This window comes from Carcharodon carcharias (assembly GCF_017639515.1).
Source record: "Carcharodon carcharias isolate sCarCar2 chromosome 39 unlocalized genomic scaffold, sCarCar2.pri SUPER_39_unloc_1, whole genome shotgun sequence".
In the NCBI taxonomy this organism is placed as follows: Eukaryota; Metazoa; Chordata; class Chondrichthyes; order Lamniformes; family Lamnidae; genus Carcharodon; species Carcharodon carcharias.
In genome coordinates, this window is record NW_024470814.1 from 1,319,679 (window position 1) to 1,345,573 (window position 25,895).

General features: G+C 43.0%; 1 protein-coding gene across 1 annotated transcript; it reads right to left on the minus strand.

Annotated features, from left to right (window-relative positions):
* On the minus strand, positions 1 to 25,363 carry LOC121274851. Its single transcript, XM_041182224.1, has 9 exons — positions 25,211 to 25,363; positions 17,764 to 17,799; positions 15,764 to 16,054; positions 10,451 to 10,747; positions 6,085 to 6,186; positions 2,195 to 2,222; positions 1,966 to 2,018; positions 362 to 399; positions 1 to 171 (listed from the first exon to the last, which is right to left on the minus strand). Exons 1-9 carry the CDS (start codon positions 25,239 to 25,241, stop codon positions 31 to 33), a joined length of 1,017 nt encoding a protein of 338 aa, XP_041038158.1. The 5' UTR covers positions 25,242 to 25,363; the 3' UTR covers positions 1 to 30.
* Positions 25,364 to 25,895: the final 532 nt, after the last annotated feature.

Here is a 25,895-nt window from a genome sequence, read left to right on the forward strand (position 1 = left end):
AACAAGCCAGGTAGATGCTAACGAGAAATGCTATTCATTTTTCACGTCACTGTAAACGACAGTCTCACCACTGAACACGGAGGCAGCAGCATTCTCATTCAGCACTTCCAAATTCAACGTAGCATAGAGAAGTCCCTCCTCCTCATTCTTTGCCACTCCTGGAGATACACCCTGCAATAAGCAACATGGAAAAGGGCAAAAGTACATTTGTGTCTTTAGTTTGTTTCTTTACTTCACTGAAACTTTGCCTTAACTCTGTACATTTTCTCTACATCTGTCTTGCTCTCTGTGCAAGGCGCTACTGGTAGCTATTTACACAGTGAGGAAAGGAGTTAGAATATTGTGGGGGAATAATACTTACCATGGCGTCATAATATGAACAGGAATTTGGGTTGACATCTGGAAAAAAAATAATGTTACATTAACGTATGTCTGACTTAGCAACTAGACTTGATGGGATTCACTGTCAATTGGTTTGTGGGATAAACCTGCCTTAGTATTTTCAATTTCAGTTGAGATATAAGCCTAATTACTCGGTACAGTGTAAAAATAATTTGATGGGTGGCCAATGTTGAAACTACATCAACATGCAAATTGAAAATCTTCCACAATATATTAAACAACGGTCAAGGTTATCCATGTGAACTATCTTCTATAATTATTACCTGCAATAATTTTAGCGAAATTTCACGCATCTTTATCGAACAGATGAAAGTTATGCTCTGCCCGCATTCTGGAAGCAACTGTGCAGGCAGTTTCGCAGGCCCCCTAATTCAAATGATCCCACGTGTTGGTTTTCCAAGGGCTGGTCTTTCCAGAGAGTGCCCTCTTCAGCCATACTTCAGAAGACAACTGCAAATCTCTGCAGTATTGTGGAAGTACACAGTATTGTGGGAAATCAGCTCCCACAGCACTCAAGAAGATTGACACTATCCAGGACAATGCTTGATTGGCACCCCTTCCACAAACATTCACTCCCTCCACCACTGACGCACAGTAGCAGCAGCGTGTGTGTACCATCTACAAGATGCACTGCAGAGGTTCACCAAGGCTCTTTGAATAGAAAATTCCAAATTGACGACCACTACCATCTAGATGGACAAGGGCAGCAGATAGATGGGAACATCACCACCTAGCATTTCCCCTACAAGCCACTCACCAACCTGACTTGGAAACATATCGGCTGTTCCTTCACTGTCGCTGGGTGAAAACCCTGGAACTCCCTCCCTAACAGCACTGTGGGTGCACCTACACCATATGGACTGCAGCGGTTCAAGAAGGCAGCTCACCACCAGCTTCTCAGGGGCAACTCAGGATGGGCAATAAATGCTTACCCAGCCAGGAAAGCCTACATCCCATGAATGAATAATAGAAAAATGCATAATCATGGACAAATCCATTAGAAGCGCATGTTTGCCAACTTTGGGGCATGCTAACTGAGAAGGAGGGGGTCCTTTCATAGAACTATTACTATTTAGAACCCACTCAGAAGAGGTTGGATATTAACGCCGTGAAGGGGAGATGTTGCTCCTATATCAGATGAAACTGTTCCAAATATTTCCTGGATAAAAGTGGACATGAGGGGACGGAAGCAAAAGGTTATTAATTCTGGCGACTCTAATATGCTTTGAATCAAATCATTTCCATTGAATTCATTTGATCAGAATCCAGGGAGTGATATAAAATCACTGCAAAATGCAACTGCACCTATTTTCTGTCGCAGTTCCTACACAACTTCACCTCGATAATATCCAGTGCAATCATATTCACGTGCTTAAAATGATTATTGGAGATATTGTAATGTTATATCAGCACTACGCCTGAAACAATAATATAACATTGGAGAGAAGTCAATATTATAAATGGTCTCTAAAGCCAATCAACCATTTATCGCCATAGGAATCGCAACAAAAAAACATAATCTCGGTCATTAAATCCTGTCACTCGCATTAACAAGGCACTTACACATGTTATCGTTGTCTTCTTCCAGGTGAACTTCACAGGCTGCGGCTCCACCTCTGTGAAAGAAAGACAAATATATTATATGGTCCTAACTGGAGGCCCAAAGCAAAGTCTATTTATTGTTCACGAATATAAGAAAGGATGCCTCGTGGTTAACATCCGCGATGAAGGTATATTTTTAAAATAATGTTCAGAACAGAAAAAAATCATAAGCGTGGTAAAATATCCTCACCTCTCGAATTTCTGCCTTTTGTTTCGCCCTATGGGAAGGAAAGGTTAAAATATGTCAAACAGTGTGGAAAATTTCCCTTTAAATTGTTCTAAATTATTCTAACATTGCATGGCCTTATCAAGAAAGTTCATTGGGTTTATCTGAAACCTCGCAGAAAAAAAAAGTTAAATTAATAGTAATAACTGTAATAAAAATAATCTAAGAACCGTGGCGTCTCTAGCATTACAATTACATGCAAATAAGATGCAAACTATGATGAAAGCACTTTTCTACACTGGGATGGTTACTACATGATACTAACGATCTTAGAAATCCCACTTTGCTTTTACAAGGGTGTTTTGTGGTGACTTAGATACAATCGCAGTATAAAATAGGCCAGTCGACCAACATAGCCTTTGCCACAGTTCGTAAACTAATCGAAATTCCTCCCATTGTAAATTTACCCCATTCTAACCTGCCAACATATCACTTTCTTAAACATCAAGTTAAGTTTATGCCACTCTCCACAGAAAGTAAGAAATATATGAGTTTGAAGCTGCCCTCTACCCAAGTAATGCTGCACCACTGACTTCCAGGCTTGTTCTAATACAGTATGTGCCCCTTCCATGGTGGTCTGCAAATATCGCATGTGATTATTTCGAAAGGAAATAAATGGCGGGTCTCCTGCATGTCTTGGTCAACGTTAATCCCTCAATCAACATGTCCAAAGCAGATGGCTTGCTCATGATTACATTGTAAATTGTGAACATGTGTTTGAGCTCAGGTCGGTTATCATCTTTCACATACTGTAACATGGAATCCTGGGAACATAGGACGTAGGAGCAAGAGTGGGGTATTGAACACTGGCATCACGTTCCGTCTGATATGGTTGTGGTTACAAATCGACTTTGCCATCTCCCACTCTCTTCCTTCCTCTCCATAACCCCTTGACACACTTGCCTATCAGAGTTATGTCTAACTCTGCCTTGAGTAAATTCAACAGCCTTGCCTCTGGGGAAGGGAACTCGACATACTAACTCTGAGAGAAAAACATCTCATCATCAACATTTTAAATGGTAGACCTTTTATTCTTAAACTTGTCCTCTGGTTAAAGTACCCCCACCCCCACAAACCGTGCCCCCCCCCCCCCCCCCCCCCCCCCCCCACCCCCCCCAACAAGTTGAAACATCCTTCTGATATTTACCCTATTAAGTCCACTCAGGATCTTACATCTTTCAATAATATCACCTATCAAATTAGGCAGAGTTTTCCAGATGTGATCTCAACAATGTCCTGTACAGCTTTAGTAAAGGTTCCTTAATTTTATATTCCAGGCCCCTGTCAATCTGATATCCCATGTGCCTTCCTGCCGTGGATTCAATGAAAAAATAAAAATGAGGCTATAACAATGTTGGTAAGATGTATGCTCATTGAGGATATGCCAGAAATGCAATTTTTCCAGACTTATTTCTCCTTCACGCAGGCTTTTTGACCATCCTTAAATAAGCCAACGATACCTGCATCAAATAAAAAGTTACTCACTCTCAACAATGTCTCTGTAAATGAATTCCCCCCTCGAATGTCTATTCTCTTAGTATACCCAGGGACAACTAGCCAGGAGAAACGAGTTGTCCAAATCGGCTAAGACCTAAAGAGGAAAAGTAAATAATTTCCTAACCTAGGTCCAAATCAGAATTCACGGTCTGTACTCCAATACGAAATTAGGGATGGGACAGTTTGATGATGTAAAGAGGGGCAGATTGGCCGAGAGATTTCACGAATTGGTGGGGAGATGCTTAACCCAATGAAAAAGCGAAGAGGAAGCAGGATAGATTGGTGCTCTGAGAAGGCAAATATTATGTTGGCTTTTATTACAGGAAGACTTGAATAAAGGAGTGAATATGTCTTACTGCAACGATATCGCACCCTGGTGAGACCACATCTCTACTATTGCGTGCGGTTTTGCTCCTCTTACCCAGGGAAAGATATGCTTGCCACATAGGGAGTGCAATGAATATTCACTAAACTAATTCCTGGGCTGGAGGCTTTGTCATATGGGGAGTGGTAAAATAGACTGTGCCTTTATTACCTGGAGTTTCGAAGAATGAGGAGTGATGGCACCCAAACATGCAAAATTCTTAGTGTTCGACAGGTTAGATCTTTTTGGGAGGATGCTTCCCCTCGCTGGGGGCTCTGGAACCCGGGGACACAGTCTCCAAATAAAGGGGTGCGACATTTAGGACTGAGAAGAGGGGGAATTTCTTCACCCAGAGGGTGGTGAATATCTGGAAGGTTTTGCCCCAGTCGTCTGTGGGGGCTCGGGGTCACTCAGTATGTTCAAGACTGAGATCGGTAGCTCTGTACTTGTGAAAAACACCAAGGGATATGGAGTTAGCGCGGGAGGACCTTGTTGAAGGAGACGGTCAGCCATGATCTCACTGAATGGCGCAGCGTTCTCGAAGGGCTGAATGGCCTGCTCCTGCTCTTATTTCTTTATGTTCTGATGTTCTTATAAGCAGAAGGCTCCGATAAATATAGAAGCTCTCCTAGAAGTTCTGCTTGTTTTTACCTTTCTTTCAGTCCACGATTTTGAAGTCCAGAAGAGATCGTGGGAAGGAGAGGTAATAAAATTGTGCATGTGGAATGCGATCATGGTGGAAGGTTACGCTTGTGAAGATATAGAATTTGCGATGGACACAAATGATGTTTGAATCTAGGTTGTGGGCCATGAAGAACAGTGAAGTTACATGCTGTGCACTTGAGCCTAGCTGTCGTCTAGCCGAGGTGCCCTGCGTCCCTCTCATGTTTATGTCTCATTTGGATTTCTATCAAGTATATACATATTTGCAATTCATTTAATGTTTGTTTAAAAGTTTAAATTTTGCACACATTACACAAGTGGTACAACAGTCCCACGCAGCGACAATGTGGTAGGGTTATTTTGTCATGCTTAATAATGGGTCCATAATTTGACGTATGTTATTGAATATTGTGGAGCAAAGATAAACTTATCGCCCCCATTCTTCCCCGTCTCTCCGGTCCACACACGCACGCACACACACATGCACACATACAAACTTGCACACAGACACGCGCACACACACAGACACACATACAAACACGCACACAGATCCATACACGCACACAAGCACACACAGACATGCACAGACATGTATAAACATGCACACAGACACACACGCACACAGGTACACACAGACACACACACACGCACACAGACACACATGCACGCACACACACATATAAACACGCACACAGACACACATGCACACAGGTACACACAGACACACACAAACACGCACACAGACACACACACACACGCACGCACACAGACACACATAGACACACACACATGCACACACGCGCGCACGCACACACAAACACAGACAGACACATGCACACACACACATGCGTGCTCACAGACACACACAAACACAGACACACACACGCACATATACACACACACACACACACACAAATACAAACACATGATCGGTTACTAATGGGTGATTATTTGATTTCAGACACGTAGACTGATAACAAACTTTAACAAGTGAAAGACATAGCTAAGGCTCACTCCAAACTAAATGTTCAAATCCAGAGTGCTGGCACTGAAGTTTACGTAGAGGCAGTGGCGCACTAAGAATGTCCCTAGACTAGAACGTGAGAACCTTAGCTTAATGAGGCGCGGGTTCAATTCTCCCCCAACCACAAGAGAACAGGTGAGGTTTGAATCCAATTCATTAGGTCTGTCATTATGAAGATCAAATGTGAAGCAGTTGATATCAAAGCCCATCTAATTCACTAATTACTCAGGGACAGGGGATGTGCCGTCCTTATTCGCTGTCTCATAAGTCATACATAAACCCGTATTGCCTTGGACAATTGTTTACCTGTCTTGACGATGAAGATTGAAGTGAGCACCACAGTCAGTACAACGATGATTGAAGCGCCACAGCCCAGGCCAACGTGTAACAACAACTCATTGTCTCCGGCTATTCAGTGATAAAAATACGAAACATGAGTAAGAATTCACCTGCAACAAGGGAGTATCTACACCCCCAGAGCATACAATGATATATAAATGATGGCATGAGGTGGTGCTCCTTTGGGTTGACTGACAGCCAAGGAGGGTAATTTGTACATGATTGACGGTTTAAAAAGCTGTCGCAGGTCCCAAACCGCGCTGATTCTCCTGACTGCTATGGCGGCCAAGAATGGTGACCAAAAGCAATTTCACAAGGGTCTCTTCCCACCCACGGTCAACATAGCCACCCACATTCCCTGCCAAGAGCACATCCCTTTGTTGTGAATAACACTGGCAGTAGATGCTTGGTTTGCCCCCTCAGCATACAGAAGGGATTTTCTTCTGTTCAACTCCATGGAAGTCATGTCGGGAGGACACAGATATTATGTCTGGGTCACTTTGACTTTTTGGTAAGGGCGTAGTGGTAGTGCCTCTGGACTGGTAGTAATCCAGAGATCCAGGCTAATGCCCTGGGGACTCAGCTTCGAATGCTGGCTTGGCAGCTGGTGAAATTCAATAAAACATCTGGAATTAGATGTCCGATGCTGTGCTTGAAACCATGGTCGAGTGGCGTAAAAACCCATGGGGTTCACTAATGCCCTTTTGGGAAGGAAATCTGCCGTCCTTACCTGGCTTGGCCTACATGTGACTCCAGACCCACAGCAGTGCCGTTGACTGTTATAATGCCCTTTGTCCAAGGGTAATGAGGGGTGCGCTCTAAATACCGGCCTAGCCAGCGACACCCACATCCCAGGAACGAATGAAAGAAAAATAAAATCACGCACATTCTGCTTATCATCAGATATTTCACAAATATGAGGCAGAAATTGGTCATGTCTCCAAAGCCAATCATCTGCAACACATCAGCCAGCAGCTGACCAGCTTCTTCCTACTTAGAAAAGAGGGGAGATAGGGAATTAAATGAATGTACATTGAGCGGCATGCCGGGAACGTGTATCAAGGGCGGCAAGTGCACGGCTGACAGAGCACATTGCGAACATACGAATTAGAGGCAGGAGTGCGTCACCGGGTCCCTGGATCCTGCTAAACAAAACCATAGCCAACCGGATGACAAAATTAAAACCCACTATCCCGCTTACGTTTCACCTCTTTCTCTGATCAAGAATCTTGTTTTAGGTTTCCAAGCATTGGCAGTATTTTGCTTTTATCTAACTAACCCTGCCTTAAAAAAAGGGAACACATTCAAAGAACCCACTTCCACCACCTTTTTGACCAATCGAGTTTCAAAGACTCGTTGACATCTGAGAGAAAAAATGATTAATCTCATCTCTGCCTTCATGAGCGACCCCTTATATTGAAGCAGTGACCCCCCTAGTCACAGATTCTCCAGCGAGAGGGAACGTCCTTTCTACACCGTGACTGTAAACGGAGGGCAACACTTGCCATCATTTCACACAGCTGCATGCACGCGGTGAAATGCTTCGATTACATAATGTGACGTGGACCGACTAATCTGAGGCAGCGCTAAGATTTGCAGAATCAATAAAGCATGCGTTAAACAGTAAATATGGGGTGGAAGGTGAACTCTGGCAGTGGCAAACCATGGGAGGCACAGGGTCACGAGACAGGCACGGGGGTGGGGGGGGGGCGGGGGGGGGCGTTCATTATGAGCAGTCCTGTTGCAGTCAGTGACGAAAACGATCGGCCAATCCAACACCGCCCACCTCCCCAGCCGAATACCATTCCCGTGACATTCATAGCCCCGGGCAAACCGGGATGAGCTTACTGCAAACGGACAACGATAAATAGTAGCATGACCCAGACCTCCCTGTCGCTTGCCATTTCAACACTCCACCCTGCTCTCATGCCCGCATGTCCGTCCTTGACCTTTTGCATTGTTCCAGTGAAGCTCAACGCAAACTGGAGGATCAGCACCTCATCTTCCGACTAGGCAATTTACAGCTTTCCGGACTTAACATTGATTTCAACTACTTCAGATCATGAACCCTCTCCTCCATTCCCACCCATTTTTTGATCCCCTTTTTTCCTAATCATTATTATATATGTTTATATATATATGTTTTTTTTTCTTTTTCGACCTATTACTATTTTTATTTTTTAAATGTATTTCCATCCATAGTCTTATCTCCACCTTTTAGCCTATTTCGATCCTTTACCCCACTGCACCCCCATTAGGGCTATCTGTCACTTGCTCGTCCTGCTTTCTACCCTTAATGTCACCATTAACACATTCCTTAGCTAAAATTACCACCGTCAACACCCCTTTGTCTTTTTGTGTATGACGTTTTTTGGCAATCTCTCTTTTGCCTCCACCTATCACTGGTCCCCTGTCCAGCTCCACATGTCCCATCCCCTTAAACAGCTTATATTTCACCTAATTTCTTATTTCTCTTTAGTTCTGAGTAAGAATCATCCAGACTCCATAGAAACCATAGAAAAGTTACAGCACAGAAGCAGGCCATTCGACCCATCTTGTCCATGCCAGCCCGAGGACACCCAGGTGCCCTTTCCAAACGTTAACTCTGTCTTCCTCTACACAGATGTTGTCAGACCTGCTGAGTTTTTCCAGCAATTTTTGTTCTTTTGAAACGGGAATAGTAGAATGTATTTGGGAATTGGTTCCCAACTTAGTCGGTTGCACTAGCAGCTATCTGTCACCTCTGGTCAGTTCTTTATCGAGGGAGTACAGTTTTGTCAGTAATTGTCAAGAAAACGGGATGAAGTCCAGTATCGTTACATTTATCTGTACATAGGTATGCTGGTAAGAGAGGCTTGGGATCAACGTCCATTTGTTTCTCTTTGTTCCTCAAACACACAAAAAATGAATAATTCATTCGGCACAATTTGTCAAAAATGGATTTGATCAGCCAGTGGGAGAATATTTATAATTTGAATTCCATACGCTGTTGGCATATGACTGTAACAACCTTCCATACCCTCTTCAGGATAATGAGTTTTTTATTTATCGGTATTTTAGATGTAATAACGAATTTACGCCCCTCGTCACTTAAAGCGATTTGCAATAGAAGCAAATGCGACGCGACAAGTTAAAAAAAAAAACCCTTTCACACAACGAGTGGTTCGGCCCTAGAATTCATGGCCTGGAAGTGTGGTGGAGTTAGGTTTAATCGAGGCTTTCAAGATGGTGTTAGATGATTATTGGAAGAGGAACAATGTGCAGGGATACGGGGAAAAGGCAGGGCAAATGGGACTGGGTCAAAATGCTCATTTAGAGAGCCGATGCAGGCACGGTGGGCCGAATGGCCTCCTTCTGCGCCGTTAAAATTCTGTGATTCCCTTATGGATCCCTATTTAATCCCAGTGACGTGCATCTGCCCACCTTCCCTCCTCTTTTCAGGATGTTCAAAATATGTATCGTACGCCCTCCGATGCTCATTGTTACATTAAAACAACCTACAGCATTTGAAGCACTTTTTTTTCCCGGCAGTTGCATTACCTGTTGCCTGGCGGAGTGATATTGCAAACACTCCATCATCTGTCAAGTGTCAACACAATTAACATTTTGCTTAGTCCATCCAGGGCGGAAATGGCTAGGCTCTGGAGGAGTCATACGGACTCGAAACATTAACCCTGCTTTTTTTTGTCTCTACAGATGTTAGACCTGCTGAGTGTTTTTGTCCCCAGCATTTTCTGTTTCTGTTTCGAGTATCCAGCACCCGCCGTATTTTGCTTTTATGTTATCGTTAGGCTCCATAATCGATTCGAGTTAAAATGTTCGTTAGATTGAGAAGTACCTATTTATTGATATAGAATTTCGCGCGTTTTACTATTTATTTTGACGAAACTTGCTATGCGAAGGCAGAAGGAAGATTTATAGTTCACGACCTCCGGTCGCAATGGCCATAGGCAGTCATCAGTTCCCTGGTATGAATGTATCTTCGGATAATGACGTGCCAATTCGGGGTACAGATAGAGGGAAAACGGTGACAATAAGATTATTATTTGCACGTGGGTAAATAAGGAGAATGTAATAAGCGTTCCAGTGCTAACTTCCTTGCCATTATTCGGGGATAACAGGCAGGGTTTTCGTTTCTGCGCGCCTCGAAATGCACATGGAAAAGATGAGACATCAGACCAGAAGATGATTCCCCCCTTAACCTATCACAAGGGTATTCGTTAATCCAAACTCCGTTAAAATGACACTAATTTATGAACGCTATATTAGCAAACGAGTCGGTCGTTAGGATGGAAGAACAAAAAATCACGTTCCGGCCTACTTTGGTCCTTACCTCCCTCAGTAACTGCAATGGTTGGGCTTAGTGGGGACTCCATCCATCGTCCTAAAACCTTTGTTCCGTAGCGGCAACTATAATTTCCTACGGAACTGTTTTCCACCACTTTTACGGTAAAGCTCACGGTCCGCTCATGGGCAAGCACTTCAAGAACCTGTTGAGGTTGGTCGTATCGATTGTTGTACAAGTAAAACCTCCCCCCTGTGGAACGAATGTCACCTTTGCAGGAAATCAAAATACTTGCTCTGCTTAAAGTTGCCTTCGATTTGATGATAGACGGTTGTGAAAGTTGACCTGCGGCAGAAAAATGCGACATGAAATTATGAATTGTGAACACTCACCGAACAGCTTACGAGAACAATTGACTTAAGCAAAATATAGTCGGTTGGTACCACCGAACTTGAGTATTGATGAAAAAACATATATACTCTCTAAGCCTTTTATTTATTTTTTTCTCGTTTGGCCGGACACATTTGCAAGCATTCCAATTTTAAACAGAACAACAATTTGTACTGCATGAAGAGAGAGTGCTCGTTGGTTGGCAAGTGGACTGTGAAATTAGAGGCGTTGCCATGGACAAGAGTGCCCTGATGAATGCAAGATGAACAGCTTCGACAGCCCTCTCTTTTTTCTTTTACAGCGAAGCACGAAACCCATTTCTTGCTTGCATTAACCCGTTCTCTAGAACGCATATTCGCTTAAATCAGAGCATGGTCATTTGCTTAAGCACTCGATCTGTTCTCACCCTCTTTCAAAACAAATAGTAATTGGGTGAGCACTTAGGTTAAATCTCCCAAAGGTCTGCGCCGCCCTAAAGTTCCTTTGTTTCCAAATTGTAACAGGCTTCCAGGATGAGCATTTTCTGTCAGAGTCCCATCCCCTAACGTGTAATTTGTCTGACCTGAGAAAGACTTATTCTGCCTGAAGCAGAGCTATGAGTTTAGAATTCCCACACCTGACTAGACAGCAGCAATTCCCAAGTCATGCCACCTGCAGGCCATCCGCAGAATTAACACGGAAGTGGTCCAGGTTTTCTGTGGTTTTTTTTCCACGCGCATCGCGGCTTTAAATAGGTTGCAAAGGGTCACTGTGCTGAATGGCGGTCTTGCCATCTGGTAGACAGCACCGATTTGCACACCGCTTATCACAATGCCAACAGGTTGAGGTCGTATGCTTCCAGTTGAAGAGGGAGTTAAGTGTAGAAAATATATGTCAGTCAGTCGCAGGAAACTGTTGCAAATTTCTCATCCTAACACCCTAAATCACGCAGAATAATCCACGAGTGAATGGGTCCCAACGTCGCCTTATTTTCAATACTGTATTTTAAGTTCCCGACGGGAGCTCGAGATAAACATTTAGTGTTCTACAGGAGCTCTGCAATTACCGTACCATAACGCCAACTAAGCAATGGGCAGTGAAAATGTTATGAGCAGAAACCTATTGAAGACTTTCCCTTCTGCTAATCGCACGCCCGTCAGTCGATATCCAGGAGGGACGATAACACCGTGATTTTGCCAAACAGTGCCTGCTCCAATTTTACAAGCTCAATGACAACAGTTATCTGCATAGCAATCGAAAAGAAGGAAATAATAGCCAATTCCACCTGTAACAATCGGATAAAAACGAACCAAATACTAGATGAATAGTTCATGATAGATGACAATCCATTTCAACGATGCATGATATTAAACAGTCCCGGCTATATGTCATCGCAACAATGGGCCCAGACCAGAGAAGATTTGCAATCCCACATAGGCCCGCTTATAAACAGTTGATAGTGTCAGGAAGATATAATATTTTACATAAAGGTTTTGGAATTTATCGTAAAGCAGAGTAATAGTGAAGCCTTTGTCTCTGAATGTGTGTGTGTGTGTGTGTGTGTGTGTGTGTGGTTTGGGGGAGGGTTTTAATTGAATTACAGACATCTGGGCGGGGTGCTTTGACGTACCATTAGGGAAACCAGGTTTGAAATGCTACAGAATTAAACATGGGGGAAGGTTTAGATTGTGCGGTGTAAAGGGAAAGTTTGAATTTTTAAAGAGACAAGACCAGCTTGAATTCAAGACAAGGGTCAAGAGTTTGACGTAGCCAGGATACGTTACGAAACAAAGTGTTCATTTTACCCGATGGTTATTGATAAATTTGGTACTGTGATAGGTTTTGATTATTAGAGAGGTACAGTCCAAATGCAGAGTAAAACAGCGGGAATTTGCATTCAATGGAGAAAATATATCTAAAGGAGAGAAGGCTGTGCGGAGGGAAGGGATTGTAGGATGTAATAAATATGAAAAAGCCTTCAGCCTCTGTGCCGAAACTGTTGTCTGCAAGAACTGAAGATAAGGAAACTCACTTTGAATTTGACTGTACAGGTTATGGTGTTACTTTGCCTGGGTATTTTAAAATCTATTTGCCTTACTGTTATCTTGGTGGAATGGTAACTGGGAATTAGATTAACTAGGGGAACTAGGAGTTATAGTAGTAATTTTTAAACCTATATGAGAGGTGACAATCATTTTTTTCTATTTAATAAACGTTTAATTTAGTTTTGTAAGAAACCCATAAGACTCGGTGGTCTTATTACTACTGAATTCAAGGCACGCACCTGGAAATAAGTACAAATTGCAAAACAGTTGTGGCATTTGTTTCAAGTTTCCCTTTGGGATTTGAGTAGCTCAGCATTTACCACTGGCTGACTCGGAAACTGCAGCATCTAGTGTAAAAACTAGCAACCAACATTAAGCTGGGTGAACCAGTCTTCCATACCAATCCCCTCCAGCTGGCTTATAAAATGAATGGCTGCATTTTATAGCCGTGATACTCTGAGTTCCAATAAGATGGACTTCACCCATTAGGTGCAAGCTGATAAAATCACCCATGGAACCTCAAATGTCTGTTATTAATAATGAGCCAAATGCTAGTGAACCAAGGAGAGGAGGACACAGTAAAACTATGTTTTTTAAAAAAAGGTCAAAAGTAAAACTGATCGATTTTCTGCATCCAAATGCTGCCTGAAGTGGGTCCTGCAGCATCTCAAAGTCATTTTCACTTTTTCTCAGGTTTAGCAACGATTGACTGCTCTTTAAACATTGGGGAGTGGCAAACACATTCAGGAAATTCATGTACTCATCGCCACTATAGGAGAGTTAATTTACCATCAATAATGGGTAATTCTTTAAATCTAATAATCACGGTGTTAATTCCGCAGCTATTTGGAGATGGTTGAGTAAATTAAGGGTAGCCAGCTACTCTTTCTTAAGGCCAGATAATGAATGACTAGTCCAATTGATTATTCTTCTGATGAAGCGTCAGAGAAGGCCGATGGGCGGGGAGGCAGGGGGTTGTTGTGGGTAGGAGGGATTAGTGGTGCCAGTGGGGAACAATGCAGTCTTATATGGATTTTAAGGAAGTGTAAAACAGACTTCAGGCTTCCACGTAAAAGATAAAAGCAAAATATTGTGGAAGCTGGAAATCTGAAACAAAACCAGAAAATGCTGGAAAAACTCAGCAGGTCTGGCAGCATCTAAGGAGACAGCTCTGAAGAATGGCCACACGGACTCGAAAGGTTAACTGTGTTTCTCTCTCTCCACGGATGCTGCCAGATCTGCTGAGTCTGTTCCAGCATTTTCTGTGTTTGTGCCACGTAACAATGATGATTCATGATATTGAGGCTCATGGAGAAGGATGGTCAGCGTTCCACAGCATAATAAATGGCAATATTACAGGCAACAGAGCGACGTTGCAAATGGATGCTTTTCAAACTGGAGGATGGGGTGGGGGGGGGGGGGGGGGAGTGGGGGGGGGGGGGGGGGGGGGGGGGGTCAGTGTGTTCACTATGGGTAAACGATGGGACCACTGTTCCCTTTCCCCTTTTTTTTGGCAAATAGAAATGATTTGGTCCTTGGAATAAAAAGTAGAATCTCAAAAATTGTCTATGAGACCAAACTTGGAGGAGAGACAAAGATCAAGAACGAGACGAATATCCTACAGCATGACATAGTGAAATGCAAAGGTAAGTAGCAGCCGGGCCTTAATATAGGGAAGTGTGAGTAAATGCACCTTGGCGGATGGGGCAGGGAGAGGCAATATTTAATTAGCCGCAGAGGCATGAATAGTGTGCAGATATAGAGTGACCTGTTGGTGTACGTATACCGGTAACTGAAGGCGTCTGACTTATTCAGAGAGTGGGTAGCAAGTTATATTTGGTTTTGTGCTTCATGAATGGAGACCTTCAGTACGAAAGGGTGAATGCATTCTGAATATTTATAAAGCTCTGTTTCGGTCCTTGGCGAAGTATGGCGTTAGGTTCTGCAGAGCTCACCTTAACAATGTTGTGGCTTGGGAAAAGGGGATAAAACAATGAATCCATGAATAAAAATATAAATAAGTAAATAAAAAAAAAATCTAAAAAGGGAGTTAAAAAGGGATGAAGATAAAAGAGAGAATTCATGGTCTGAACTTATTCAACTCAACGTTATGTCTGGAAAGTTTTAAAGTGGAATTGTTAGGCCTATTTGTTGAAATGCGCTACTCATCGATTGGAACCTCTTAGGTTATCGACGGTAAAGGCATAAAGAGAGTTGCCTGAATGGCTGCTCAATCCCTGTGCCAAAAATCTTGAAATGTAATCATGTTCTGAGATGATTCACTCCGTATCCCATTCCAGCACCCGCCTCTGTTTGCTTTGCTTTATGACACACAGCCTCTATTTCGCGATAACAAATAGCCCAGTTAAAGATAGGGTATGCACTAACAGTAAAATGGGCAAAGCCTGCCGCATAACTGGAAGACTAGGTGGGTTGTAAATTGGGCTAGAATCTTGAAAAGTGCAATATTCGTTTTATTTTATTAGGTGCATGTTTATAACTCGAAAGGTTCATTTTGTACAGCAATGGGACATATTCCCTCACTTGCTCAGATCATTGATGGGTAAGGGAGCAAGTAACCAACAGTGAGATCGCTTGAGAACCAAGTTGCATTATATCGCCTTGGAAAGTAATGCGTTCTGCTCGGGCAGAATCGAATACTTTCCGCGAGAGAAATAATAGTTACAATTCGATTTTTTTAAAAAAAAACACGCTTTTGATTGGGAATCATATGTGCTTCTTTCGCTGTCGCTGCACAATACTATGTCCCCATGGTTATCCCGAAATAATGCAAAAAAAAATGCCTGGAGATTTTTTTTCGGCAAACAAATATTCGAACAACAACATACATGAAACTGACACAATATTTGACGTCCACCTATCTGATGCTTGCTGAACAATCGCGCTTTGATTTAATTACAGAGGGATAATCGATTTGATAATATACCTGCTAAATGTATGTGAACGGGGTCGCTCTCCGTCGACTTTCTCCATGTATTATTCTCAAGAGCCATGCATTGGCATCTATAATACCCTTCAGCCACCGCATGATGCAGATAATCAAGATGTGCCTTACATGGTTCTAGTGGATAATCATTATAATCCAAATTGACGCTTCCGTGGTAGTATTGGATTCTTGTGAAGGGGCAGTGACAGCGACACTTCAATGTTATATTCTCTCCGTTAACAAACACTTCATAGGGTGGATCCATGAACAAGTCTGGCTTCGGTAAGTCATCTGAGTAACACACGGTCAAAGCAGTTGATACAAGGCGGACCACATTACAATCAGCTAACTTCAAAGTGCACTTTACCAGTAAGCAATCCCGCTTTTAATAACATAAGAGCTCTAATATAGGGCAAGTTCAGATTTTTTGCATTATTATTATCTATAATATATTATATAAGAACATAATTATAATAATAAATCTAGCTCTTTGAGGTTAACGTGCACGTTTGCTTGAGTTCCTCAGCATGGAAGAGCTTTATCAAGTTTCAATGAAAAATGCATGATAGTACAACTCCGGTAATGTTAAACAGTATAGTGCTCACACAGTTAGTAATTGATTATGCTGGAAAATGCAATCTTCAAAATTGAGTCACGTCGCTATCGCCGCTCGTGAAAAAGCACACACACCCAAAAAAATCAGAACCATTTGCGGAAAAGTGTGCACTAATGCCTGCAGTAATTTAATTCGACCTTGCGTTAATCAGCTTTCCCTATAATTAAGCAGCAGTTGAATATGATAGCATTAACATATTAAGCGTTAGAATATATAGGAGAAGGCGGCAGCATAGTGACATTTTATTTTATTCATTCATGGAATGTGGGCATCACTGGCCAGGCTAGCATTAATTGCCCGTCCATAATTACCCTTGTTCAGAGGGCATTTAAGAGTCAGCCACGTTGCTGTGAGTCTGGAGTCACACGCAGGCCAGATCAGGTAAGGATGGCAGCTTTCCTTCCTTAAAGGACATTAGTGAACCATTATCACTGGGATAGTACTCCAGGGACCTAGGGCAATGCTCTGGGGGCTATTGGCACTGGGGTAGTATTCCAGGGACATTGAGAAGTGCTCTGGGGACCATTGTCACTAGGATAGTATTCCAGGGAACAAAGGCAATGCGTTGGGGACTGTTGTCACTGGGATAGTATTCCAGGGGCCCAGGGCAATGCTCTGGGGACTGTTGTCAATGGGATAGTAGTCCAGGTACCTAGGGAAATGCACTGGGGATCATTGTCACTGGGATAGTATTCCAGGTATCTAGGGAAATGCACTGGGGACCATTGTCACTGGGATAGTACTCCAGGGACATAGGGCAATGCTCTGGGGACTGTTGTCACTGGGATAGTATTCCAGGGACATTGAGAAGTGCTCTGGGGACCATTGTCAATGGGACAGTATTCCAGGGAACAAAGGCAATGCGCTAGGGACCGTTGTCGCTGGGATAGTATCCAGCGGCCTAGGGCAATGCTCTGGGGACTGTTGTCACTGGGATAGTATTGCAGGTACCTAGGGAAATGCTCTGGGGTCCATTGTCACTGGGATAGTATTCCAGGGGCCTTGGCAATGCACTGGGTACCATTGTCACTGGGATAGTATTCCAGGGGCCTTGGCGTGCACTGGGGACAGGGGCTCGTTTTCCGGTGGAGTCTGAATTCCATAAAACCTGGAATTAAATGCCTGAAGATGACCACGAAACCTTTGACGAATTTAGTAAAAAGCCTATCAGGTTCACTAATGTCCTTCAGGGAAGCAAATCTGCCAGCCTTAGCAGCTCTGGCCTACCTGTAACTCCAGAGCCGCTGCAAGGTGGTTGACTCTTAAAAATGCCCTCTGAACAAGGACAATTAGGGATGGGCAATGCAAGTTGGCCTAGCCAGCGATGCCCACATCCAATGAACGAATTACAAAGAAAATAATCTAATGAAAGTCGCATACTCACAGACGTCATCCTTTCCAGTAAGCGCACCGAAAAGAGCTAGGAAAAAGAAAATCAGAATTTATTTTGCTTTTTTGTTTTAAAAAGGCCCCCCCAAAAAAATGAGGTCACGAACAGTTTCCAAATCTAACAACCCTGGGAAGCTGGAGATTGAAAAGATGCAGATATCGATAGAGGCAAACCTTGCGGGAAGGAGGAGTGGAAGGGAAGAGGGGGCTGATTGCCTTGGCATTTCATCAAAGGCGGTGAAACTCTGGGCAATGCTAATCAGGATTGCCTGTTCAACATTCAAGTAATAAGATGCATTCTTTAGAGGTCAGAGATGAAATTATGCTTCAAAAGCCCTGCACCCGCAGACCAGAAGTCTGCAGGTTGAACAGTCAAAGGCTTACTTAACACAATGTTATTAGAGAGGATGGCAAGGCTATCTCCTGTGACGTTGATCTGTGCTCTGTTCGGCTCTGCAAATGACGACAGGGGAGCCCGCGGACTAAAATGAGGCAGAATGAGCGGCACGAGACTTCCACAAACACGTGGTGCAGAAGAAGGCCAACACGCCCTCACCCCCCACTGACCTGGCCCTTTTTCACTGCAACACATCGTACAATTCTGCCTGGCATCGTGCCCCTCCCCCAAGTCGAGGCCTGGATAATGAGCACCCGCGTGAAATCGTCGGGGCCCAGCAATCTCCTTACTTTGTTGCAACCTGCAAAGTGCAACAGCACATCACTCTTTTTAGGTGATCTTTCTACAGTGCATATGCAATCATTGGTGCTGGGGTATTTGGCAAGTCGTAGCCGGTCGTGCCAGTGACTTGGGGTGTTTCAGGGGTCCTTACCACAGTTTCGCTAATAGTGACATTGTGTGTGTTCCTTTTAACAAGCGTTTAACTTTGTCATCAAACTAATCGATTTTGAAGAGGTTGTCAGGTGAAGTGTGAGACAGGAAAGCGCTGTGCGCACTTTTTAATGATGGACGCAAGCATCCAAACATTCACTCCCTCCACCACCACCTCACAGCAGCAGCTGTGTGTGAAATCCACAAGGTGCACTGCAGGAACTCCCAAGCCTCTTGAGAAAAGTCACCTTCCAAACCCACGACACTACCATCTTGAAGGACAAGGGCAGCAGTTAGATGGGAATGCAACCATCTAGGAAGCTCCCTTCCAAGTCACTCACCACCATGGCTTGGAAATATATCGGCCATTCCTTCAATGCCGCTGGGTCAAAATAATGGAACTCCATCTCTAACAGAACTCTGGGTGTACCTACAGCACGGGGACTGCAGCGTTTCAAGAAGGCAGCTCGCCACTGCCTTCTCAAGGGGAAATTGGGGATTGACAATAAATGCTGGCTTAGCCAGCGACGTCCATGTCCTATGAATGAATAAAAACTATTCACGTTGGCCATTAATAAAATATTTAACACATTACCCGGAGGTTGCATCTAGCACCATCTTTTTTTCCCTCAACGCTGTTTCTTACACTAATACCTGGTGAAATCGGCCGGTCAGAGTAAAAAGCTATATTGTAACCCTTGCTTCCACTTTGCCCCTCATCTATTCAGCGAGCAGCAGCCCCGGATATTGATAAAACAGATACTAAGAAACCATATGTTATGTCATTTAGATAAAATCTAAACAAAACTCATTCTGCAATTCTTAATTAATAAGACAAACTGGAGGAGCACTCAACAGTTCTTGAAGTCTTTGTAGTTAGAACAATAGGTTTAATGCTTTCAGTCAGTAACTTTCTTCATAATTGAAACCAAGTGTTATAAATAACATTTCAGGCAAAGGGAAATCTCGCATTGAAACTCCCCCAACGAACTTCCAACACCATCACTTCATTCAGAACCTATTTTCGTCCTCTTTAGTTATCCCTGCAGTCTACCTGCCAATCTCAGACACATTTCCATATATATATATATATATATATATATGATACAGCAGGTGATTATTGCTGGGCTGTCCAAATCCCTAATGCAATCTTGGCTAAGCTATCACAACGATTTTGCAATTTGCTTTTATTACCTGAAGGTATATACATCGAAGTCAGAAGTAAATGGTCAGCTACCACGTTTGGATATTTAAAATATTAAATTAAATAATTTATTGACAAAATAAAAGAAAACTTAAACACACGAAGAGTACAATTTAACTGTTTAATTTAATTTTACAACTTTGTCAAAATATTTCGTCTTAACTAGGCTCCCAAATAATCACCACTCTTCAGGCAACAGTCCAAACTGATTCTTAATCTATAAAGTAATATTACTGCATGGCTCTCACTGTTGCTATAAGGGAAGAATTTCACAGTTGCTTTACCTTCCCACTTGGCAATGGGATTCCAAGGCTTTTAACAAAACCTTGCTCTCTGGAACAAGCAAACACTTTTTCACGAGTCTGTCTGCGCCCAGCTCCCCATTCAAGATCCCATATGAACACCCACCCCTACAGCTTTCAATGATTCCTTAAATAGATTTTTTCTCATTTTGAGCATTACATCCCATTGTTTTAACTTGCTTTGAAAGTTAATTTTTTTTCTAGATAATAACATTATTTCATGTTGTTATGGTGCCCAGTGCTTTCGAGAAATATATACTTGATAGCGTTACCTTGTTTATTTGCGATTTAGAGAGCTGTACAACACTTTATTATGTCTCTTTTGATATCCAAACTAACTCTCAACTTACCTACAAATGCAAATGCACTTCATACAGTATCTACTAGAACTCATCTTAGATCATCCTTCTCCATTTCAAAATGCCTAATTTTACACCTAACCCCCTTGATTAATGAAACCTTGCAGTCTGACTCCGGTAGTTTAATTAACTTCATCACAGATGTGTACACAAAAATGCACACAATCCCAACAAGCCTGCTTCAGAGAATCCCACAATAATATCAGGAAATTAAACAAAGATATTTCCTTTTCACTATGAGAAGGCAACGCTCTTCGCTTTTATCTCAATTAAAAAAAGTCCTATTACACTTAACCTTCTGTAACAGCTTTTTACAACACTCAGTGTCCAGCAAATGGGGATATTCTTGGCCGTCGGTCCATCTGACTTAGCTCACCCCAGCCCTCATTTTCAGTGTGATCGTTAAGTTTATCAACACCATCAAGATATAATATTTCTCCTTCCACTTACTCCTGGCTCTGCATTTGCTTCAATTCCATGCTAACTTTATCGCAGCGGGAAAAAGTTAATTGAGCACATACGCTAATTTTATTTATTTATGCATGGATCCCACCGATCTCAATTACCCTGTTTTTTTTTGTTTTAACAATTTTCCTAATGTTACTCTGGGATATTTTAAAACAGGTTTACGTTTATTTGTGAGGTTGGTTCTGTGTATGTGATTAATTGAATTAACCAAGACACTGTTAGGCTGCTGGGTTTAACTAATCAAAGCCTCTCGGTGTAAAACAGGTATTTTAAATGCTCACGGGCGGGCAAAGGGGGCTGTGATGTGGATGAAGTTTGCTCTTTTAGATACTTGGAGAACCGGTTGGCTTTTCAAAGGGACATGATTAGATATTCACAACAGGCAAGATAGATAAGGCAACAGTATTAAGGTTATGTATTCCCAAAAGTGCTGGCCATAAGGAGAACAAGAAATATTCCTATATTGTGGGAAAATTAACTTCCAAAGCAATGTTGAAACAATAGGATATACAGATCAAAAGGAGGAAATATATATAAAGACGGATGGAAAGCTGTGTGTGGTGTAGTCATGTGACATATTGAGTGTGTAACGCAGACCTGTAAAGAAGCAGCCATTAGGCATCTCAGAGAGCAGTGCTTGCTGGTTCCGACTGCAATTTTCTTTTCCAGAAGCCTTGGAAGTGCATTGTCGGGAGAGAGAGAGAAAGAGAGAGGGAGAGGGAGACACTGTGAAACACTTCCCTTAAAGCAATCGTGGGTGCTTGTGGTAATATTGCTGGATGTGTTATAGATTCAGAATCTGTTTGAAATGTTGCTTGAAAGGGATGTATAGCTGGGAGTCTAGTTGAGTAGAATATTTCGGAATTACTATAAGACTGAGTAACTATGTAACTATAACCTTCTGTGTGTTTTAAGTTCTGTTTTCTTTTGATAATAACTGCCTTAAAAATTAACGTTCAAAAACTCTGAAGACTCGTCAGTTCTGACTGCAGTGTGCAAACTTCCTCATCATAAGTACTAATTGCGACAATGGTTCAGATAGCGTGGCCAAGTTTCCCTTTGGGATTTGGTTAACCTGGCAAACACCACGTGCCAAATCAAAATGCAAGTTTATTTTTATATGACAGGCAAAATGTGTACTTCCTTCCTTCAACCAAGTTTGAAAATTGTTCTATACGTGTTTTCAGAATTTAAGATGTGGTAGATCAATGTTGTCTTTTATTTCAAAGTCCAAAATGCATCATTCCGTTTGGACGCAATCAACTGCTACAACTGATGTTATTTTGTCAATTTCGTACTATTGGCAAACATACTTTTTTTCTGTTCTAAAAAAAATATGTAGAGAGCTTTAAAACAAAAAAAGAATTACTTGGAAAAACTCAGCAGGTCTGGCAGCATCGGTGGAGAAGAAAAGAGTTGACGTTTCGAGTCCTCATGACCCTTCGACAGAACTTGAGTTCGAGTCCAAGAAAGAGTTGAAATATAAGCTGGTTTAAGCTGTGTGTGTGTGGGTGGTGGTGGGGGTTGGGGGGGGGGGGGGGAGAGAGAGAGAGAGAGAGAGAGAGAGAGAGAGAGAGAGAGAGAGAGAAGTGGAGGGGGTTGGTGTGGTTGTAGGGTCAAACAAGCAGTGATAGAAGCAGATCATCAAAATATGTCACCAACAATAGAACAAAAGAACACAGGTGTTAAAGTTGGTGATATTATCTAAACGAATGTGTTAATTAAGAATGGATGGTAGGGCACTCAAGGTATAGCTCTAGTGGGGCTGGGGAGAGCATAAAAGATTTAAAAATATTTAAAAATAATGGAAAGAGGTGAGAAAAGAAAAATCTATATAATTTATTGGAAAAAAAACAGAAGAAAGGGGGAAACAGAAAGGTGGTGGGGATGGAGGAGGGAGCTCAAGACCTAAAGTTGTTGAATTCAATATTCAGTCCGGAAGGCTGTAAAGTGCCTAGTCGGAAGATGAGGTGTTGTTCCTCCAGTTTGCATTGGGCTTCACTGGAACAATGCAGCAAGCCAAGGACAGACATGAGGGCTAGAGAGCAGGGTGGAGTGTTAAAATGGCAAGCGACAGGGAGGTTTGGGTCATTCTTGCAGACAGACCGCATGTGTTCTGCAAGGCAGTCGCCCAGTTTACGTTGGTCTCTCCAATGTAGAGGAGACCACATTGGGAACAACAAATGCAGTAGACACATTTGGGGGAAATGCAAGTGAAATGCTGCTTCACTTGAAAGGAGTGTTTGGGCCCTTGGACGGTGAGGAGAGAGGAAGTGAATGGGCAGGTGTTGCATCTTTTGCGTGGGCATGGGGTGGTGCCATAGGAGGGGGTTGAGGAGTAGGGGGTGATGGAGGAGTGGACCAGGGTGTCCCGGCGGGTGCGATCCCTATGGAATGCTGATAGTAGGGGTGAAGGGGAGATGTGTTTGGTGGTGGCATCATGCTGGAGTTGGCGGAAATGGCAGAGGATGATCCTTTGAATGCGGAGGCTGGTGGGGTGATAAGTGAGGACAAGGAGGACCCTATCATGTTCTTGGGAGGGAGGAGAAGGCATGAGGGCGGATGCGCGGGAGATGGGCCGGACACGGTTGAGGGCCTTGTCAACGACCATGGGTGGTAAACCTCGGTTAAGGAAGAAGGAGGACATGTCAGAGGAACTGTTTTTGAATGTAGCATAATCGGAACAGATGCGACGGAGGCGAAGGAACTGAGAGAATGGGATGGAGTCCTTACAGGAAGTGGGCTGTGAGGAGCTGTAGTCGAGGTAGCTGTGGGAGTCGGTGGGTTTGTAATGGATATTGGTGGACAGTCTATCACCAGAGATTGAGAAAGAGAGGTCAAGGAAGGGAAGGGAAATGTCAGAGATGGGCCACGTGAAAATGATGGAGGGGTGGAGATTGGAAGCAAAATTAATACATTTTTCCAACTCCCGAAGAGAGCATGAAGCAGCACCGAAGTAATCATCGATGTACCAGAGAAAGAGTTGTGGAAGGGGGCCGGAGTAGGACTGGAACAAGGAATGTTCCACATACCCCATAAAGAGACAGGCATAGCTGGGGCCCATGCGTGTACCCATAGCCACACCTTTTATTTGGAGGAAGTGAGAGGAGTTGAAGGAGAATTTGTTCAGTGTAAACATCACCCCCTACTCCTCAACCCCCTCCTATGGCACCACCCCATGCCCACGCAAAAGATGCAACACCTGCCCCTTCACTTTCTATCTCCTCACCGTTCAAGGGCCCAAACACTCCTTTCAAGTGAAGCAGCATTTCACTTGCATTTCCCCCAACTTAGTCTACTACATTCGTTGCTCCCAATGTAGTCTCCTCTACATTGGAGAGACCAAACGTAAACTGGGTGACCGCTTTGCAGAACACATGCGGTCTGTCCGCAAGAATGACCCAAACCTCCCTGTCGCTTGCCATTTTAACACTCCACCCTGCTCTCTTGCCCACATGTCTGTCCTTGGCTTGCTGCATTGTTCCAGTGAAGCCCAACGCAAACTGGAGGAACAACACCTCATCTTCTGACTAGGCACTTTACAGCCTTCCGGACTGAATATTGAATTCAACAACTTTAGGTCTTGACCTCCCTCCTCCATCCACACCCCCTTTCTTTTTCCCCCATCCTTTTGTTTTTTCTCCAATAAATTATGTAGATTTTTCTTTTCCCACCTATTTCCATTATTTTTAAATATTTTATGCTCTCCCCACCCCCACTACAGCTATACCTTGAGTGCCCTACCATCCATTCTTAATTAGCACATTCGTTTAGATAATATCACCAACTTTAACTTTAACACCTATGTGTTCTATTGTTCTATTGTTGGTGACATATTTTGATGATCTGCTTCTCTCACTGCTTGTTTGTCCCTACAACCACACCAACCCCCTCCACTTATCTCTCTCTCTCTCCGCACCACCCCGCCCCCCCCCCCCCCCCCCCCCCCCCCCCCAGCCCCACACACACCCTCACACACAGCTTAAACCAGCTTATATTTCAACTCTTTCTTGGACTCGAACTCAAGTTCTGTCGAAGGGTCATGAGGACTCGAAACGTCAACTCTTTTCTCCTCCGCCGATGCTGCCAGACCTGCTGAGTTTTTCCAGGTAATTCTGTTTTTGTTTTGGATTTCCAGCATCCGCAGTTTTTTTTTGTTTTTATGTACAGAGCTTTAGCCTGTTGATGCAGTTTCTCAACATAAAACATTTCATGAATTATGTGCTATAGCGTGTTTGAACAGAAACCTCGCGGATTTACAGCGCAAGACCTGTACTCACCGATTCCAATCAAAACTGAGAAAGAAAACATTTCCCAAGGAGATTCCCGCACAATGTTTGGAGAAGAAAACACAAAGTAGCGACTTTCTTCACCTTCCTACTAGTCTTTCCAACTCGTCAGCTTAGAAATGACGGATATCATGAATCTGTTGCGACAGGAACTACGAATGCAACACGTGGTTTTGTGTGAGTTACAATCATGTGTGTTAGCAGACGTCAGTGCAGGTCAAAACAACATTCTCGACCAGTCAGCGCATAAGTTTAGCACGATTTTTTAGGAACTCAGAGGCAGTCCCCTCAGAGTTTAAGCGAAATGTTTTTTTTAATGTTAATTGCATGTTGACGTTAGCTTCATATATTTGCCTAAATGAATAACATTTCACATTAACGTCATAACAATCTGGTTTTACTTTTAAGTCAACAATAGCTTATCTGCTACATTATTAAGGCTGCGGGTAAGTTTTATTCTACGAGTTTTAAGTACTCTTAAGTAACAAAGTACTTAAGAGAAAGATATATTTATCAGCCGTGGCTACTGAATGCATCACTATTCCCATTTCTCATCAATGGTACTGTTTTACTTCATTAATTGAAGAATGACAATAATCAATGCAATGTATCCAAAGTAACTTTGCTGTTCTAAGTGACACACTCCACACTATTTACTGACTGTTTGTCTCTGTAC

Coding starts and splice junctions, on each gene's coding strand:
- LOC121274851 (XM_041182224.1), bottom strand. CDS start 25,241: ATGTTTTCTTTCTCAGTTTTGATTGGAATCG. Junction 16,055..17,763: donor TACTGGAAAGGATGACGTCT/GTGAGTATGCGA, acceptor TGTGTTACTCAG/ATGACTTACCGAAGCCAGAC. Junction 10,748..15,763: donor CGTTCACATACATTTAGCAG/GTATATTATCAA, acceptor TTTCTGCCGCAG/GTCAACTTTCACAACCGTCT.